General features: G+C 40.6%; 1 protein-coding gene across 1 annotated transcript in view; it reads right to left on the bottom strand.

The window, feature by feature from the left end:
• PKD1L2 (polycystin 1 like 2) overlaps window positions 1-21,159 on the bottom strand; it is a 147,224-nt gene that overhangs the window by 102,521 nt on the left and 23,544 nt on the right. The window contains 10 exon segments of the mRNA XM_044663653.1: window positions 1,297-1,422; window positions 3,309-3,503; window positions 4,479-4,624; window positions 10,041-10,217; window positions 13,161-13,314; window positions 13,965-14,085; window positions 14,868-15,075; window positions 16,223-16,340; window positions 17,823-17,872; window positions 18,556-18,654. Coding sequence (XP_044519588.1) covers window positions 1,297-1,422; window positions 3,309-3,503; window positions 4,479-4,624; window positions 10,041-10,217; window positions 13,161-13,314; window positions 13,965-14,085; window positions 14,868-15,075; window positions 16,223-16,340; window positions 17,823-17,872; window positions 18,556-18,654 — 1,394 coding nt within the window.

Below are 21,159 nucleotides of genomic sequence, written 5' to 3'. Positions count from 1 at the left end.
ATCAATTTTTAATTAGAATGTATCATGATATAGTTTATTCTAAATAATAATTAATTAATATATCAATTGGTGATGTGCACCAATGGAAGAACTTTCACATTAGGTGCCCCATGCCAAGGACATCATAAGTCCAGGGCCCCACTCTTGCCAAATATCTCCAGCTCCAAGCACAGAACAATGCACATAGTAAACACTTGATAAATGTTTGTTGAACTGACTTTGTTTTTGTATCCCCCCCTTGGTGCCCAGTGCAAGGTCTTGCTCAGTAAACATTTGCTGTTTAAACACTGTTGTTAAACATTGCTGAAGAAAGGCCCAGCCATGGTGGCTAGATTGTTTGAAGGCCAAACATCTATGACTATAAACCAAACCAATGAAGATTGACACTATTGTTCCTGCCCCCTCACAAGTTTTCCTGTCTCTTTCTCTAATCCCAACTTAATCCAATCCCTAAATGGGAGAGAATATACGAAAGCATGTGAAAGCATGGTACCTACAAAGGAATACATATGGGAAGATGGGGGAGCTTCCAGTTGAGCGCGGGGATTGGTATTAATCAAGGTCCTCCTTGGGACCCTGACAGGCTGTGCTGCCTGAGGAGATAAAACAGAGCTGAGAAGCAAAGGCATATCATTTCATACACTATAGATTCAATGGCTGCTTCTACACCCTCACTTTACAGACTAGTCAACTGTGGCATAATGAGATTGGCTTGCCAAGCAATCATCTGTAAGTGTAAGATTCAAACTAAGTTCTCCAAGTTCTATATTTTTCCAGACAAGGCCCATTGTGGCATCCCTGTGATCACTGTAACATGCCCAGGAAAGCATTAACTGCTCAAAAAAATTACAGAATCATTTTTATTTTTATTTTGAATATTTTCTCATAGTTACATGTTTCATGTTCTTTCCCTCTCCTCAAGCCCCACTAACTCCCCTTAGCTGACACACAATTCTACTGGGTTTTGCATGTATCATTTTCCATATTATTGATAGTTGGGCTAGAGTTACTGTGAAAATGACAGAATCAAAGCTACAAATCTACTGAACTTTGCTTTTAGAACTTATAGTACTTTGAACAGAAACTTCATGCAAAAAAGCCATAAGATCCATAAAAACAAAAAAGAAAATTTAAGTACCTGTGGTATTAAACTCTGACTATACCAGGACCATAGTTTTAGAGCTGGGAAACTGAGGCTAAGAAAGGTTACCTTGGGCTTCTTGTAGCCCAAGTAGGATGAAAATCCTTATATGCATGTAGGGTAAAAGACAGGAGAGTCATTAGGATGCTGCTAACCTGGGCTGAAAGGGAGAGCTCTTCATGGTGCCAGGTGAGATCTTTAAGTGCCTCTGCCATCCCCAAAACCTGCTGCATTTCGTCAACAGGGATAGAAGCCAGGGTCTTCAACAAGAGCTCTCTAACCTTAGGGTGGATCAAGGACGTTACAAATAGTTAATAAATGCTTGCTGAATGTACTGCACAAAAATGCTAATTATCATCAATTAATGTAAAATATGTTAAGCCTGTTTCTGCAAAAGCTTGGGAATCAATGGCCTTTCAACACACCATAGATTCTCTATTGACCTCAAAGGCCGTCACACATATCTCTTAGTTCTAATTACTTTCACTCTCTTCACTGAAAAACACATATTCTGTTCTCTAGACATGGCAGTCTTTGGCTAGAGATGTAGAAATCAAAGACAGTTGTGGAATTTGCATCCACTTTTCCAAGACCAACTCTCAAAAGGGTGAGGACAAATAGGATATCCTCAGAGTTCTCATAGGTTTTCTATATGAGAATTGGGCCTAGAATATTTTTAGTATCACTTCTACACCTAGAGGCAACATGATATAAAAGAAAAAAAACATTGCTGTAAGGCCTGAGCTCTAATAGATCCTTGGCTCTAATTCAGTAAATAAAATTTTGTCTTTGTTCCTATCTGGACCTCAGTGTCCTCCCCTGTAAAATGAGCAGCTGGACCAAATGGGCTTAAAACTCCCTACTAACTCTTTACTTTGTATTCTATCCTTCTAGAGTAGTGGGGGGCCTGTCTGGTCTGAGGAACAGATAGGAAAGGCTGATGTTTGCCAGTGTAGGTCAGAATCCTATCTTCTACTCTCCCAAAAGTGAGCTGGGCTGCTGCCTGTGGAATCATAGAAATCATAGAATGTTTGGGACCCTTAGAACATAGAACATTGAATGTTAGAGCTCAAAGAGACTTTGGAACATTGGATAACAGAATTGGGGCAGGGAAGGAGCAGGATTTAAAGACTTTAGTTCAGCCCCTTAAATTTATAAATGGGAAAATCGAAAACTAGAGAGGGGAAGAGATTTGATCCAGGTCATGCAGGCATTTTGTGTCAGTGCTAAAACTCAATTTTGGGCCTACTGATTTCTTCTTTACATAACTCAAATCTGGCAGGTCCCTAGCCAGTAGTTCCCAGGTTGTTCCACCTTTTTTTCAATGTGGGCAAACATGGACATGGTCTAGAAGGGAACCTTTCCTTTGCATTTTGCTGGAGAACCCTGGGGAACTCATCCTGGTAGGTATGGTTGCAGGGTGCCTGCCACAGGGGTCCATAAGGGCATCTGGTGTAGGATTTTAAGGGGGGGGGATCAAGAAAATAACCCTAAAGTTTAACAATGAAGGCAGTATGACCATTTCAGCAGAAAGAACATTTCAGTTTGGACACTGAGGAAGCAGAGGAATTACATCTCCACAACTTCTGATTGGTAGAATCCTGGTCAAGTCACTTAATCTCTCTAGGCACCTTTTTTCATTTACAAAATGATGGCTTTGAACTAGGCAGCTTCTATGGTCCCTTCCATTTCCAAATCTATGATCCTCTATTAAAGGGACTGAAAGGAGGAGGAGATGTTATGAATGTGGAGGATTATAGGGGCAGGAGATCTGAGTTAAAATTCCTCCTCTGCTCCTTGATACCTGGGTGACTTTGGGCAAATTATACCAGCTCCATAGGCTTTAGTGTTGTCACCTGTAAAACAGTGGAATGAGTAAATGAATGAATGAAAAAAGACCTATTAAGACTTAATTTTTGATATCATCCTTATAAATGTCTGTTGTGTTAGGCATTACACTGGCATGAAATGAGGAACTGGGAGAATTGGACTAAATAATCTGTAAGACCCCTTTCAACTTTAAGGTCTGTGATTCTATCATTAATAACTTCTTCATGGCCATGACCAGAGATTTCTAAAGCCTACCCTCTCCCTGCTACACCAGAGGTGTGCTGACCCTCTGATTCATTTTTATTACAAGATAACACAGAGAAACCACATCAAGGACCTCTTGTGCAGAGTTGGCTCTCAGAGATGGAGGGAAGCCTTTGTCCTTGACCCCTAGATTCAAGATAGAGGCCACTGACTTAGACAACTGGACAAGTGCCGTGCTGCTGTTATCTCCTATAAGAATGTCGCTTATCTTCTCTGACACCAATGCATGAAGTGTTCCATTTCCCTTGATTGTATCTTCTTGTTCTACCTGAATGGGAGAAATCAGCAAGATTGGGAAAGGCTAAGAAAGTGGCCAGATCTCCAGGACTACCGTTTATGTCAGGGCCATATGGTATGAACTTTCTTCTAGAAAGAGTAAGCCCTAGCATTTTAGCATGGGCTAAGTGAAAAACAAAGGAGTAGAAAGCAGCAAACACCGAAAAGGCCAAAGAAATTCCAGATTAAGAAATATTAACATTGGAAAGAATATTTGTACAGTAAATATAATATAAAAAGAGCTAACACTTCAGAATCTATAAGAAACTGATACATAGCTGTAAGGGTGATACATACTCCCCAGTGGATAAATGGTCATATAACAGATACTTTGGGAAGGTAGGTATAGGTAGGTATACAAATTGTTTATAACTACATTAAAATTAATGTCTCCGGGGTTAATTTTTCTCATTATGTCTCATCTCAGGGCTTCATTTTCCTCATCTGTAAAAGGATGGGGGCAAATTCAATGATTTCTTAGGTCCTTTCTAGCTCTAAATCTATTACCTTGTATCCCAATTCTCTAATAATCAGAAATGCAAATGAAAATAATAACTCATATTTATGTATTTCCTTAAAGTTTGCAAAAATTTCTTACATATATAATCTTAGTTTATTCATACAAACAGCCCTGTGAGGAAGGAGCTATTATTAACCTCATTTAGAGATGAGGAAACTAAGGATAAACAGTTAAGTAGCATGACAAACATGACACATTTGGAAAGTTCCCCAAATGAGAAGTGAACCCAGGTCTTTCTGATGCCACTTCCAATACTCTACCCACTACACCACACTGCCTCTTCCCATTCCACTTCAATTATTTACTAGCAATGGAACTGAACAAATTATTTAATCTCTCTGGGCCTCAGTTTCTCCATAAGTAAAGTGATGAGGTTGGATTAGTTGGCATATGAAGCCCCTTCCTGTTTTGGAAGAAAGGGTAAGAAGGAGAAAGGATATTGCCTACCTTGACTACCACATGGGTATGAACTGTGTCTCCAGCCTTATTAGCAACAGAAATGAGAATCTTCAGGATAAAGTTATTTTCTGCTTCTCCAAGTGGCAGATAAGCTGATAGGAGTTCTGACTCATGACCACAGTAGAGGCATGAATCTAAAAACAGGAAGATAAAGAATCAGGGAAAAGAACTTTCTCAGAGTTCTGGAAAGATAGCAAGCCCTACAAAAGACACACTATTGATCATAATTACCTAAATACTTTTAACAAAGACCTTACAAACACCAAATTCAATAATAATGCTAGGAACTAAACTAAAAATCTTACTGATTTTATAATTGGTAACCTTTCTTGAATGCAGTTATAATTTTTGAGATCTCCAATCCACAGAGCAAATTTTACCAAAATCTATTAAAACAGAGACTAGACATGCCCATTTGAAAACTTTCTCAGGGTCCATTTTATATAGCTCTGTAGTCATCATCTTAGGGCCAGATGATCTGCCCTCTAGCTATATCATCATGGAAACCTGGCAGATCAAAAGCATCCATGGAGACATTACCCAGAGTAGTTCTTTGGTTTTTGTCTTGCCCAGAGGCAGTGACCATGAAAGGAATCTTACAGATGGTAACCTCACCCATGATTATGCTTAAATCATAACAATTTATGGCAATGTGGTACGATGGAAAGACAATTATTCACAGTGCCCAAGTTAGAATTTCAGCTCTCCAATTTACTTTCTGTGTGACCTTGGACAGGTCATTTAAGCTCTGGGCCTTGGTTCCTAATCTGTAATTCAGCAAGTTGGACTCCATGGCCTTTAAGGTTCCTTCTGGCTCTAAAACCATGATCCAGATGATCTCTAGAATGAGCTCTAAATCTATGATCCAATGGCTATAAAATCTTCTTTGTTCTAATATATACCATGCCAAGAGCAGCTAATTCCATTTCCCTCTCTCCCCACTCCTGCAAACCTTCATGCAGATTTTTCCCCAGAAGAATCTGATGGAGCAGTGGGCAGTGGGGAGGAAGAGATCATTTGAATAACCCAGCCTAGCTTCCCTTGGGGCAAAATTGGATCACTGGATCAGAGAATTAGAAGAGATGTTAGAGGTCAACTGATAGCCAAGAGAGTGAGGCCTTCTATAATTTCAAGAGAAAGAAAGGTACCATGGAAAGTCCATTGGCTTTAAAGTCAAAAGACCTGGTTTCAAATACTGCCTTTCATTTGCTACATGTATGGCCTTGGACAAATCATTTAACCTCTCTGGGCTTCAGTTTCTCCACCCATAAAAAGAGGGAGCTGGATTAAATGTCCCTTCTTGGTCTAGATTTATGATCTTATGGCATGAATAATATCATTTTATTATAAACCTACATTTCAATATAACCAATGAATCAGGGAAGGTCTCTTAGGGAAGGTAGCATTTGAGCTGTGTCTCAAAGAGAGTTTGGAGTCCCAAGAGGTAGAACTGAGAAGAGTAATTTCATTGATTTGGCTATTCCATTGTATCAGAGCCCATCTAAGACTACCCATCATGACAACTATTGTCCTTTTTTTTTTTTTTTTTTTTAACCCTTGTACTTTTGGTGTACTGTCTCATAGGTGGAAGAGTGGCAAGGGTAGGCAATGGGGGTCAAGCGACTTGCCCAGGGTCACACAGCCGGGAAGTGGCTGAGGCCGGGCCCGAACCCAGGACCTCCCGTCTCTACGCCCGATTCTCACTCCACTGAGCTACCCAGCTGCCCCCTATTGTCCTTTTTAAAAAAATTTCATTTTAACACTGGGACCTGCAGTTTCTTTGGTAGTGAGCACTCTTCCCCATATAACAATGTATATTAGGACTTGCTATGAAATTTAGTCTTAGAATCACACCACCCAGAAGAGGGACTTGAACCAAGGTCTTTCTGATTCCAAAACCAATTCTCTACCTACTGTGCCATGCTGTCTCTCATCAATCAGTAAGCATTTAAGTATCTACCATGTGCCAAGCACTGTATTAGGTACTTAGGATACAAAGACTAAAATAAAATAGTCCCTGCTCTCAAGAAGCTTACATTCTGTTAGGAAGGATAATATATACATATCTAAGTATGTACAAAATAAATATAATTATCCACATAATGAAAAAGAGCAGCTATAATAATAAGAGGCTATAAAAGGAAGGTATGGGCCAGTCCCAGGGTCCATGGGCATGAAATACTGAATGTAAATGTATCAAGGATGCTGCACCCAGGCTAGCAGAGAGATAGGAGAAACTCTCTCTTTCTAGGAACCAAGCTCCTTTAAGTCAAATAATCTACAGCCCCTGTCCTGATAAGGAAGTGACTCCTATTGGTGTATGTAGGACTCGGACAGGAAGGGAAATATGACACTTCTTGTTTAACAGTAATGGAGTTATTCCTGCTTTAGCACTTCACAATGTTCAGGTAGCTATCCCTGCTTGGCCTTAGATGAAGGTAGGCAATAACAACAAGTTCTTAAATGAAAAGCTAAGGAGTTTATTGATAATGAGGTATAGGTGAAAGGAATTGGAAAGAGGATTGGGTAAAACTAAGAACTAAGGGACATTTAACTTCGCAGACTTAGGTTTAAAATGCTGAAAGGTCTTTCTTGCATGCTCCTCAGCTAACCCAGGGCAGCCCAGGGTCAGAATGATGTGGTCTCTTTTGGTGGTAAATAAAATTATTCTCTTGCTAAAAGGATAGTTTAGTTTGCCAGATGAAATGTTAATATTTGGCCTGCAGAGTTAGTTTGATCCTACCTAGCCAATGGAACTACCCAAGTTCCCACTCCCTCCACCTTGGCTCCCCAAACCCAAAGAGGTAGAAAGGAAACATGACCCAAGTCAGGGTCTGCAAGCTCTTTTATACCCTGGCTTCCAACTGCCAGGTGGCATAAGCCCCCTGGCTCATGCCAGGTTCTATATTCTAACTAAGGCAAACTGTCAACTTTCTCCATGAAAATGGCAGTATGATTTTCCATATTGCATCCATTAAAATCTAAGTTTATGCAGAATAAATACAAAATAATTTAGAGAAGAAAGATTAGCAATAGGAGTGATAAGGAAAGGTTTCATGTAAAAAGTAGGCCTTGACCATTCCCCAATTGATAAATGGGCAAGGGACATAAATAGGCAATTTTCAGATAAAGAAATCAAAACTATCAACAAACACATGAAAAAGTGTTCTAAATCTCGTATAATTAGAGAAATGCAAATCAAAACAACTCTGAGGTACCACCTCACACCTAGCAGATTGGCTAACATGACAGCAAAGGAAAGTAATAAATGTTGGAGGGAATGTGGCAAAATTGGGACATTAATGCATTGCTGGTGAAGTTGTGAATTGATCCAAAGATTCTGGATGGCAATTTGGAACTATGCCCAAAGAGCTCTAAAAGACTATCTGCCCTTTGATCCAGCTATACCACTGCTGGGTTTATACCCCAAAGGGATCATAAGGGAAAAAGACTTGTACAAAAATATTCATAGCCGCGCTCTTTGTGGTGGCAAAAAATTGGAAAATGAGGGCATGTCCTTCAATTAGGGAATGGCTGAACAAATTGTGGTATTTGTTGGTGATGGAATACTATTGTGCTCAAAGGAATAATGAACTGGAGGAATTCCATGAGAACTGGAATGACCTCCAGGAATTGATGCAGAGTGAAAGGAGCAGATCCAGGAGAACTTTATACATTGAGACTGATACACTGTGGTACAATCAAACATAATGGACTTCTCTACTAGCAGCAATGCAAGGATCCAGGACAATTCTGAGGGACTTATGAAAAAGAACACTATTCACATTCAGAGGAAGAACTGTGGGAGTAGAAACACAAAAGTAAAACAACTGCTTGAACACATGGGTTGTTGGGGATATGATTGGGGATGTAGATGCTAAACAATCACCCTAGTGCAACTATCAATAATATGGAAATAGGTCTTGATCAATGATACATGTAACTCTTAGGTGTTTTTTTGAGCTATTTGGATGAGGAAGGGGCTCCAGAGTGGGGGCTCCATATGGGGCAGTGCCTAGGAACCTGGTCCCTTAGGGAAGATGATTAGCACCATTGCTAGAGAACAGGAGAACTGAGGAAGTTAATAAAAGAGTCTTTGCTATCAGAAGCAGAGCTCGAGAGGAAAGTAGTGCTGGGAAGCAGAGGGCAGAGTAGTGACTGGTGATGCTTAATGAGAATTGTTGAGGAAAGAACATTAAAACATAGACAAAAGGGTCCTGGAGGGGAACAGAAGCAAGGAACAAACCTTTGTCTCATCTACTTTGGGGAAATATTTTCACTTTAGTTATACTCAGATGTAAGAACTGTCAAGTCAATCATGTCAATAAGCATTTGTTAATTGTCTACTGTGTGTGAACCACCATGCTAAGCACTGTCCATTGATTTATAAATAAAACGTTTGCTTTTTTAAAATTTAAGCCTTGTGAACTTCAGTGCTTGTAATAGGGACTAGTGACTATCCTTGAGGGGAGTGCCAGATACTATTGGTCACAGATACTACATGACCGAAGTCAGTGAACTAGAGAAGTGGCCCAGTGGATAAGAGTACTAAAGACCCAAGTTCAAATCCAAACTCGGACATTTACTAGTTCTATGACCCTAAGCAAATCACTTAACCTCTGTTTGCCTCAGTTTCCTCTACTGTAAAATGGGAATTGCAATACCACCTTCCTCCTAGGGTTGTTGTGAGGATTAGATGATATCATATTTATAAAGTGCTTAGCACATTGTAGGTATTTGATAAATGTTTGTTTCCTCCCTTCCCAAAAATAAAAACCAAGTCCTTTTTATTAGGAGAAAGTCTCAACACTAGGATTAATTTGTGAGTCAACATCAGACCGATAATTCACTTTTACTGGTCCCAAATTTCAAAATTTATCAATTCCAGCCAAAGTTATTACAAAACAACAAGATAAAATAGAAACCACCCTTGACCTGAGTCTCAGTCTTATATTTATTCTTGTTCATGCATAGTCCCAAGTGTGGGTATTGCACAAGTGAATAGATGTAGGGCTAGGAAGCTAAAATCTTCCCTATCTTTCTTCTGCCACCTCCATTTTATTCATGCTAGTGGTGGTGAAGGAGCCTGACCTCTGTGGAGGGAAAACATGACAGAAAAAGAAGATAAGAAAGAGGTTTTCTAACGTCACAGGATTTAAAGCTGGAAGGAAGCCTAAACTTCATCTAAACTTCAACCCGATCATTTCATATAAACAAAGGATCTAACAGTAGTTGCCTAATATCACACTGGTAGAAGAGAAGGTAACAGATCTGAGATTTCAAGTCATCTTTTCTGACTTTAATTCCCATGATCATTCTATTCTACCTCACTGCTTCTCACTGGAAGGATACATTGCTACTATTCTTCTTTCCAAGGTGAGCTGAAAAATAGGAGCCTAGCCTACCATGGGGGACTCTTGACACTGCAAACTTCATCCCCATGTGGTCAATTCTATCTGTTCCCAAATTACACACTGGCCCCTGAAAATACAGAGTTCTGGACAGTTTCCATGAGAAAGCCAACAGAAAAGGGAGATCTTCAGATCCTACCTGATTTCAGACAGAAACAATAGATGAGCAAGCCAGGTTCTACAGATGTGGTGCAAGAGATCCTAAAACTTGTCAGAATGGTCCCCTGCTCTGGAATGGTAGTACAGGCTGGAACCTCAGGAGGATAAAGAGTGCTGATGACATAGATCTGTTCTCCATAGGCCCACTTGGTCATTGCTGGAAATCAAAGAGAGGAGACTGCTTTAAAACTATCTTCCTGGGAACATGGAAAAATGCACTTGTCAGATCTAGGGATAAGGGAAGAATTTATTTCTGTACAAGGGATAAAGAGGATCACAGGAAATAAAATGGATGTTTGGTGACATGAAATTAGAAAGGTTTTGCACAAACAAAACCAATGCAGCCAAAATGAAAAGGAAAGCAGGAAATGGTGTGTTGGGGAGGAGGTATGGAGTTTTAGAGTAAGTTTCTGTAATATAGGCCTTACTTTTCAGATATATAGGGAACTGAGTCAATTTTACAAAAATAAGAGCTGTTCTCCAATTGATTAAAAGTCAAAAGATATGAACAGGCAGTTTTCAGAAAAAACAAAATGCTCAAAATCATTGGTAATTAGAGAATGCAAATTAAAACAATTATGAGGTATTAACGTATACCTATCATATTAGCTAACATGGCAGAAAAGGTAAATGACAAATGCTGAAGGGGCAGGGGGAAATATATATATATACTAATGTACTTTTGGTGGTACTGTGAACTGGCCCAACCCATTCTGGAGAATGAACTATGCCCAAAGGCCTATAAAACTACCATTTTAATCCCAAAGAGATCAAAGAAAGGGGAAAAGGGGAAAGGGTATATATATATGTATATATACACACATATATAGATAGGTAGATAGATATAGATATAGATATATAGATATAGGTATAGATATAGATATAGATATAGACTCTCTTTGAGGTGGCAAAGAATTGGAAATTGAAGAGATGCCCATCAATTGGGAATGGCTAAACAAGTCATATATAATTGTGATAGAAAATTATTGTGCTATAAGAAATGATGAAGGGGGACAGGTTCAGAAAAACCTGGAAAAACATGTATGAACTAATGCAGAATAAAGTGAGCAAAATCAGAAGATCATTGTACATAGTAACAGCAATAGTGTAATGATCAACTGTTAAAGATTTAATTACTTTAAAAATTCAATAATTCCAAGACAGTGCCAAAGAATTCATGAAGCAAAAAAGCTCTCTGCATCTAGAGAGAACTGATTAACTCTGAGTACAGATTGAAGCATACTTCTTACTTTAAAAAATTTTTTTTTACGACATGGCTAATATAGAAATATCTTTTTCATGACTTTACATGTATAATTGATATTATTGCTTGCCTTCTCAATAGGTGGAGGAAGGGCTGGGAGAGAAAGATTCAGGAACTCAAAATTTATTTAAAAAAATGTTAAAATAAATAAATTATAATCTTTTTAAACCATCTTTCTGGGTCCCATTTCTATCATGCTATAGTTTAAGGGAGCTTGACTCTTATGACTCACTTCTATCTAGGGATTTTGTAACCCTAAAGTACAATAGAAACAAACACAAAGTGGTGTTATTACTATCATCCTAATTATAATTATTGTTTTGCAAATCCAGATGTGAATACATAATGATTGAACTCAGAAGAGGAGAAAATGCTGGAGCCCAGATATGGAACTAGTTCTGAGGGGACATTGGTGGCTGCATATAAGAAGGTGAAGGGAAGAGAAAAAACAGAAACCTCTAGTTGAGAGCATAGGAACCCCTAGAGGAGGCTCTTTGCTAATGAGGTGAAGCAGGGCTTACATCAATGTTTCTTGTTAGATGTTAAATGTTATATGTATTTTTAAATGCTTAATAAATTTTTATTTAATTGAATAGTCATATATATAATTAGAATAATGATGACATCTTACTCAGTGGGTGTGACAGTGCAGGTGGCAAAATGTAGTGATTCCTATTACATGAATATTCTGTGAGGCCAGCTAAGCTGATGGACATGCTCTTGGGGAAAACATCTGTATTTAATGAATAAATAAAATCCTTTGTAAAGCAAATCATCATCCTTTAATTTATATTGAAAGGTTATGTGATGTAGTAAAAATGGTACCCAACCTGGAATTAGCAGACCTATGTTGGCATCCCATCTGTGATACTGATTAGTTTAAGAACCTTAGGCAAGTGATTTAAGATGATAGATAGATAGAGGAGGAAGGGACTTTAGAGGTAGTCTGGTCAAATACCTTTATTTAATAGATGATAGGTGAAGAGACTTAGGATCATAGATCACAAACCTAGAGCTAGAAGTAGAGCTTAGTAGCTATCCAATCCACCCCTTCATTTTAAGGATTAAGAAACTGAGATTCAGAAGTTATATAATTTGACCAAGGCCATCCAGGTAATAACAGACCGAATAAAGATGTAAACAAAGGTTAATTGACTCCAAAATCTAATGATATGCCACCTTATACCAAAGCTGTTACCTGACTTGTAACTGCTCTGATACTCAGTTTCCTCATATTACCAATCTTATGAGGCTGATACAAGGAAAGTATTTTAAAAAATCCAATGGGCTGTAATAAGTTGTTCTCATTGTTATTAATAGAAAAACCTAGATTTTTTTATATTGAGCTTTTTTAAAGGGAAGTACCGAAATGAATATGGAATTGAATGAATCTATGAAATTATCTTACAGCCAAAATGTTCTCTGTAGTACTTGGTGCTGATCTAAGGAAGACCTGGCTTCTGAGTTGTCTTTGGAAATAACTCTCTCTCTCTCTCTCTCTCTCTCTCTCTCTCTCTCCATTTATCTCTATCTGCCTGTCTGTCTGTCTATCTATCTAATCTCTCTATCTATCCCATGAGAAACAGTGTATCAAACTGGACAAAGACCTGGTCTTGGGGTCAGGACAATGTAAGTTCAGGTTTTGCCTCTGCACATACCACCTGTGAGTGACCCAGGGCCAGTCACTCAACTTTTCAAGACTCCAGGCAACCCTCTGAGATAATACATTGCAGAGCAGATGCTGAGTTACATTGGTGGAGAACAATTCCTCGTTGAAATTTCCCTAAGCCAATGAATCACAGATCCAGTGAAAAACATTCTCCCCCATCTACTTACCTATAACTTTAATTTGAACTATACCAGTGGTTGAGGCCTGGAGTTCAGACAGGAACGAGCTGTTCATTAGCAAGATGGGGGTGTTTCTCTGTAGCAGCTTTAAGGAGCTTGGCCTAAATCCACTGAGACCACAGACCGGAGGTAGGGGTTCCACCTGAAACATTTATAGACCTGAGCCCCAGGCAGGATACCAAGCATATACATGGTTCAGGGTTCCCGAAGGCTCCTCTGAGGCAGCTCCTTCTGAGGGATAAGTCCGGGCTGTATCATAGAGCCCTAGCTCCTGGCCTCACTCTACAGGACCCCAATCAGTTGCTTGAAGATCTTAAGGAGCTTTCTCCTACCCACCCCGAAAACCACCCAAGGTACTTTCTCAACCCTCTCAGACTGACAGAAAGCACCTACATTGTCCATCCCACATGGAGGAGACCTTGGGACACATATATTAAGAATGGAATTAAGGTCTCTCTTCGATAGCTTGGGGCTTCAGCAGCTTCATCAGGCACACTTCTGATAGCCTGGCTTTGTAACAGGCAAAAAGGCACAAATTTCACTCATAGTTCTTTCCCCTAAAATCATTTTCTCAGAGATCACCTCCTTGGGATCCTCTCGACCAAGTGCTCTAGGTCTTAGAGTTAGAGTCCAGTGGCTTCAGAACAAAACACAGAAGCCAGGCCCTTGAAACATCATTTCAGAGACTCAAACTCTAGGGGAGAAGTTACCCCTCAAGCTTCATGCAAGGGGTGGCCATAGCACCAGTGCCCTGTGATGATGGTTTTTAATGCCTTCAAGAGGCTCACTCACCTTTTCCTGGAAGGAGATATCTAAATACCAGCTATATGTCACAGACTGTTGGCCATCACCACAAGTGGCCCTCAGCAGGACGTCTTCACTCACATTCACTGGCTTGCAATTCTTTTCACAACTGGAAGAAGTAAGAAATCACAAAAAGAAACAAATAGAAGAGTTAGATGGAACCGCTGTCATCCTCTTCTGAGCCAGTCACTAAAACATTCCCACTGTAAGATATATATTCCGAGAAGTAGTCAGCCAGCCTCTGTCTGAAGACCTCTGAAGAAAAGGGATCCATCACCTACCAAAGCAGCCCACTGCCCTTTGGGACCTCTCTAGTTTGTTAGAAAGGTTCCCCCTCTCAACTCTGACATCTTGCCTAGATTTGCTTCTTTTCGATTTTCACCCAACTTCCTCCTTCTGCCCTGATGTTGGGCCAAACAGAAGACCTCTCATGAGCATCTGATGGTGAAGTCAATAGTCAGGAAGACCCAAGTTCACATTCTGCCTCAGAAACTAGCAGTGGGACCATGGGCAAGTCATTTATGTTCTATTTACCTCAGCTTCCTCATCTGTAAAATGGGGATAATAATAGCACAAGGCTGTTTGCTGTGAGGATCAAATGAGATAATATAGGTAAATTGCTTTGTGTACTTTAAAACACTATATAAATGTGAGCTATTTTCATTATTGCTTATTAATTTTTGTTGCATCGTTGGTACTCCATAAACGCTTACTCCCTTCTCCCTGCGACCCCCCCCTCCAAGCCAGCTTGCCCCAGGAGGCAATTGGTATAACCATCATGGCTACCTGAAACAATTAAGGGATTCATCCCACCATCAGGCACGAGGAGACAAGAGAAGGATTGTTCTGTCTGCCTGGCTGCCCTCCAGGGACTGATCCCAAATACCAGACCTGATTTGAGGGTGCAGCTTCTGCTCTGCTGTCACATATAAACACTGTTCGTCTTGCCACCGTTCTCCCTGGACGCCGTGTACCAGGACGCGGAGGGTGATGGCGGAGTTGGGAGGAGGCAGGCAGGCAGGCTCCATCAGCATCTCCCTTTGGTCTGTGAAGAGCAGCTGCTGCCGGACACATTCCCGCCACTGAGGCCAACACCGTCCTGCCAGGACAGCAAACAAGAATCTTTCTGGGAAAGAGAAAAGTGGGTATCCTCTGGTTTGTGATGGGATTGTCCTCCATTTTTATTGGGGGAGGAGGCTGCAAACTGTAAGGCCCTTAGTCCCCAAAACCACTTCCAAAGTAAAGAGAGGGAAAGATTAATAAAAGGAAAAAAATGCTGATGACATAAAATTCCAAGGGATAGAATCAGTTCCTAGAGTCAACCTAGGTTCATTTCTAAACAATCCTCAGTCATCATAGGTCCAACTGGCTCCCTCTTCTCTAATTCCTTAGACAGGATAAGTTTCCAGCAAGAGCTAAAATGAAGTCTTCTGACCCAAGAGCTATTGAAAGAAAGGGGCAGCTAGGTGTCCATGTGGATAGAGGGCTAGGCTTGAAGTTGAGAAGACTTGAGCTCAAATGTGACCTTACACACTAGCTGTGTGACCCTGGGCAAGTCACTTACCTATTGGAGAAGGAAATGACAAACCACTCCAGTATCAAAAACCCCCATGTACAATAGGGTCCACAGAGTCACCGAGAGTCAGACAGGACTGAACACCAGCTAGTCAGAGGAAACCTCAGAGGTGTATTAAGCAGGAATTATTATGGAAATGAAGAAGCAATCAGTGACACTATAGCTTTTGAGAAGAAAGTGTGGGAAACAAGGACTGGGGAAGGTTCTTCTCTGCATAGGTGGGATCTGGTCCAGATGCGGGGAGGCTTGAGGCTCTGAGGGGAGCCAGTAAAATCAAGCCACAATCCTTGAACAAACCTACCGACAGCCAGAACTGCGGAGGGAACGATTGGGGCTATTCCTTAGGATGCTACACTGTGGAGGGGATTAATGGCACATACAGTCCCTTCAGCAGCACAGAAGTCATTGAGTCTAGCTGCTAATAAGCAAGAATAATTAGTAAATACAATAACCGAATAGATGCCATGCTTTCACCCTTTAGCTCAGACCCATTTTGTCACAACTTCTCCAGCAATGTCCTTGGGGTGCCCCTGGTTTCTGTCTCTGCCTCCTACGGTGGTGCCTCAGGAGAGCCCCCCGCCCCGAATTTGTGTTTAAAAGTTGACAACAAGGTGTCATTTATGCCACTCGTCCGAGGTGCCAGGATTGATAGCAATGGCCCTGCACGTACCACACGACCACGCAAAGGTCAGACTCTTGTTGTCATCTGGCCAGCCCAGAGTCACCGCCGTGAAAGGATCCACAAACCGACTGGGCTTAACATACAGCTGGTTTTTCCCTTTCTCCTTCTAGGGAAGAGATGAAGAGCATTACTAGTGGTGATAGCACATACCAAGAGGCATTCTGTTGTAGAAGAGGGTCAGGAAGGCCTGGGCTTCAAGTTCTGCCAATACTCATGGGCTGGGTGATCTTGGCAAGCTATTTAAATCTCTCAGTCTCTGGGCTACTCTCGAAGCCCACAAGTCACAGGGCGGGTACTGCTCTGCTTTGGTTGAGGTCATTTCCCCATTAAGATTCCTCGACACCGATCACATTACAGGTTGGGTAAGCCCACACACACATAAGCAGATCTCCCTTGCCTCAGAAAGAAATAGCCAGTGCTGGTGGCATAATCTGACCTCTCAGTCACAAAATGGCACCACTTATACTTTGACTTCAGCAGACTCTCAGCAAAAAACAATCTAGAAGGGGAACCAAGATGAAGTTTTCTTGGAACCTGCTTAAAATATTCCCACTCAAGAAGACCCTTCTCCCATTGGTGAGTTCCTCCATGAGCCTCCATTCCAGCCCTTTTCAATTCCCTTTTGTGTGTTGTCTTCCCTCGTTAAAATGGAAGCTTCTTGTCTTCCCTGCTTAAAATGTAAGTTTCTTGAGGACAGGAATGGTCTCTCTTTTTTGCTTTTATTAGTATCCCTAACATTTAACATAGTACCTGGCATATAGTAAATGCTTACTAATAAGTATTTGTTTCTTTCCTTTAAATACCTAGATTATCCACAGCAAGAGGAATGAACCTGTTGCCCTATAAAAGGAGACTTTGGGGTCATACATACAATACAATAGAAAACTGGCACTATCTCAAAACAGATCAGAAATATTCATGGCAGCATTTGTGTATATGGTATGAGAAAACTGGAAACAGAAAGTGCCCATCAGATGGAGAATAACTGAACAAATTGTAGTATATGAATATAATCAAAAACTACTATACTATAAGAAATGACAAATAGAAGGAATTCTGGGTTACATGGGAGGATTTGTATGAGCTCATGTAGAGCTCACGTCAGTGAAAAATATGCATGATGACCACAATAATGTAAATGAAAACAGTAGTATTACATTACAATGAACAAAACTAAAACAATTATAACCATTCTATGACAATGTATTGGAAACAATTCTAAAAAAGAGCCAAACTAATCAGTCTTGGTTGCAGAGGACAGAGATGAGGAGAGAAGTGGAAAACTACTAGTGCAGGGTACTGGATACACTGTCAGCCATAGTTTTGATGTCAGATGGTCTTGCTTAACTGTTTTTCTTTGTCACAAAGGAAGATTCAATATAGTGATAAGAGAAGTACCTTAGCCAGTGACTGTGGTATGAAAACAAAAGGCATCTTTAAATTTTTTTTAAAACAAAGAAATAGATTAATATTCTTAGTGGTGAGTCCATCAATGGTCCTGTTCTGTGTGTGTATGTATGTAATGGTCCCATGTATATACACAAGCATCTTTTTTAATTGTGAGATTAAGAATTTGAAAATAACTCACATTTTCCTTCTGGGAGTTCATCTTGGATAGCTTTTGGTTGTCAGAAGTTGCTGTATGAGACATGTAATTAAAAGAAAAATGAGGCTGAGAATAACGGGTGACTCCTGCCTCTGTTCCCTTTGATGATTTTCACTGGTTCATGGGAATATCTTAGTGCATTAAATATACCTTCCAATTGGGCAATGACAGTACAATGGGCTCATGAGCTCCTCATTGCTGTATGTATATTATGAGTACGTTCTAGGGGGAAGATGGTGCCCTCTCAGGTGGGAAGGGTACACATGCATCAAGAAAGGAAGATGGAAAGAACCATTGAATTCACACATGGAACTGCTCATGTGATTCACATGTTCTCAATCTAAATTATTGCCTTGGAAATTATGTATCTACTATAGACCACTCCTTTGAGGAACTGGGTTTTCATCAGAATATCTTCCTTCCACTGTTCAGATCTCCACTTTTCTATTCCTTAGGAGCATAGAATCTCAGAGTGGAAGGGACCTCAGATGTCATGTAATCCCAGCTGTACTCAGACAAGAATCCCCTCTACCACCTTTGAGAACTTGCTAGGGATGCTGCCAAGGCAATCATTGTTCTGGTATGTACATATTAGGTCATCTATTCTCTGAGGTTCCTTCCAATCCAAAGAGTCTAGGACTTTATGCTATAGGTTGTCACGAAAGGAGGCTGATCCCATGTGCTCACACACAGTGCTATGTAGGTGTTTTCATACCCTTGTGGACAGGCTCCTTAGGGGATACACTGACTCTCCCAATTGCCAAGCTCAGACTGGAGAAGATGTTTTGAACAAGCACTGTGACCAGAAAGGTTCCTGTAAGGAAAGGGCTGAGATGAAAAATCATAATTTATATATAACAATTCCATTAATGCGGATTCAGTGAGAAAATTTTCTCTGGTTTTGGCCTTCTTGTCCCTTGATGGCAATGCCTATTTCTTTATCTTACTTGCTGCGGCTGAGACCCTAAATAAAGATGGGCCCTGTGGGGTCCTGCCTCTGTGTGAATGGGAAAATTGAGAAGTAGCTCACACAAGTCAGCCTCATCATTACAACACAAATGGTCCTAGAAATATCCGTGTTGTGCTTTGTTTGTATTGTTGTTTTAAATATGAGCCCATGTAAAAATGATAAATTTCTGAAAGCCTCCTGGAACAGTTCTGCCTAACAGAGTGATGTCTCTGCTTACCCAGGGGAGAACATGGGAAGGACCAGCAGATGAGGTCCTTCTTGTGAATACCAGCTCCACATTTTTAACTGTCTCAATTCATGGGTATGTCCAAGGCAGGAGGAGAGTCTGACCAGATGCTACATAGAACTCTTGGACTCAGACTGTAGGACCAAGATGATACCACTCATACAATGGCAAGTGACCCACATCTCCACTCCTCTCCCTCTTCTGTGCACCTAGCGCAGGACTGAAAGTCTTCATCGCTGCCTCAGGATAGGATTCCCTGGAAAGTAATGTCCTCTTAGAGCTCCTCTTAAAATAGCACTTTAAGATTTAGGAAACGTTTTCATACACATTATCTTGTTTGATATCCACAAAAATCATGTGACCTATAGGTATTAATACTTCCATTTTATCGATGAAGCTTTATTGATTGATTGAGGCTTAGAGAGAGGTTATATGACTTGGCCAGGGTCCCATAGCTAGCAGTGTCAGAGGCAGAACCCAGGTCGAATCCAGGTCTTCCTATCCATTGAATTCTTCTGCGTTTCACCATACTACCTTACTTTGTGGTCCCTTAATCTTCGTGGGGTGTTTAGCTACAGAAGATAGGAAGGTCATGGTGAAGAAACTAGCTTTGGGTCAGTAGACCCGGGGCATGAGGAAACTAAGGAGCAGCTGGACTCCAGATTTGTTTGCAGAGAATGACTTAAGGTTCCCTTCTCCTCTCCTGCTTCCCCCATCAGTAGTAGTAATGAGTATTTATATTTATATATATATATGTATATTATTATTATTAATGAGTAATAAATAGTAATGAGAATTCACTAGGGGCCCAAACCAAATCCTCCTATGTGAATGGCCAGAGATGTCTATGGCCCCAATCTCCTATGACTTCTGTTACACAACTCTGGTATTCTTGAGGTTTAAACTCCACTTAGTTCTAGTTAGAACTGGCTGTTGCTAAAACTCTCCAGCAAGTTTGCTGATGCAGCATAGTTCCATGTCCTTCTTCCTCATCCCGTGCAGGCCTTCCTGGTTAATTTTTAGGAATTCCTTCTTCCTTTTTGTCCCCTGAGACAGCGATGTGAGGGAGGTCCTATGTGTCCTTTGGCTGTATCAATAAACTATTCTAATCCATTTTAGTATCCTTGTGGGCCATTCATCAGGACTTCACCTGAAATTTGCAATATACTCTGGCTCCACAGGAGAGATTCAGGGGAGAATTGTCTATGTAAAAGCAAAAATACATCAGTAAAGGTTTATTTTTTAAAAAGTTATAGTTCTAGTGTATGAACTCCTACAAGATTTATTCCAGTTCTATCATCACTTTTCTAACTAACCAATAGAATCTCTGTGTTCCTTGCCCTCTGACCCATAAGCAACCATGATCTGACACAGATATGCTCAAGAAAATAAGTTGCATAGATGTTTCTGACCTTGTGACCCAGATGCCTATCATCACCAATCCCCTCAGTGTTCTCTGGGGCCAAAGTCCTCAGGCAACTCCCAGCATGGCATGGTGCCCAAAGCTTCCCCCCTAGAACAAACATAGCCCAAGAACATGCAGACAGAAATGCACAGGAGAAGCCACAAAAGAATGTCATACTCCCATGGCTATAGTGCTCTGACAGAGAGAACTCAGCGCTCTTGCTGTGCATCCCGACAGCTCTGTCAGTACAAGAAAATGAATAGTTTGGGCTCTCCCAGCTTTTATCTTTCACTTCTAGGCAACTTCAGAGTAGCAGAGGGACTGGCATCCTCCTAAGACTAGTGGCAGCAGCTGCTACCTTCTTCTCCATTGCCCTGAACTGCCCTGACCCTGTCTCTGTTGATGCTTTGACCCATTTCCTTCAAAGCACTCCAGAAATCAAAGCTATGTTTGAGTGCCTTCTTTTTGACTATACGCTTCCTGAGGTCAGACACTCTGCCCTGATTTTTTTTTTTCCTGCCTTACTTTATTCTGTGATATCACACATGGTGCAGGGTGCTAGGACCCTAGGAAGGAGCTACTCTATAGTGGAATAATGTTGATCAGGTAGGGTATGAAACTGAAGAAGATTCTTCAAATCATGCATCATTTCCCCACATCTTCTATTCCTGAACCATGAAAAACAATTTTTTGAGAATGGTCCTATTTCTTCTAGCCT

Source organism: Gracilinanus agilis, chromosome 2, assembly GCF_016433145.1.
Source record: "Gracilinanus agilis isolate LMUSP501 chromosome 2, AgileGrace, whole genome shotgun sequence".
NCBI lineage: Eukaryota > Metazoa > Chordata > Mammalia > Didelphimorphia > Didelphidae > Gracilinanus > Gracilinanus agilis.
This window is presented reverse-complemented; position numbering and strand designations above follow the sequence as displayed.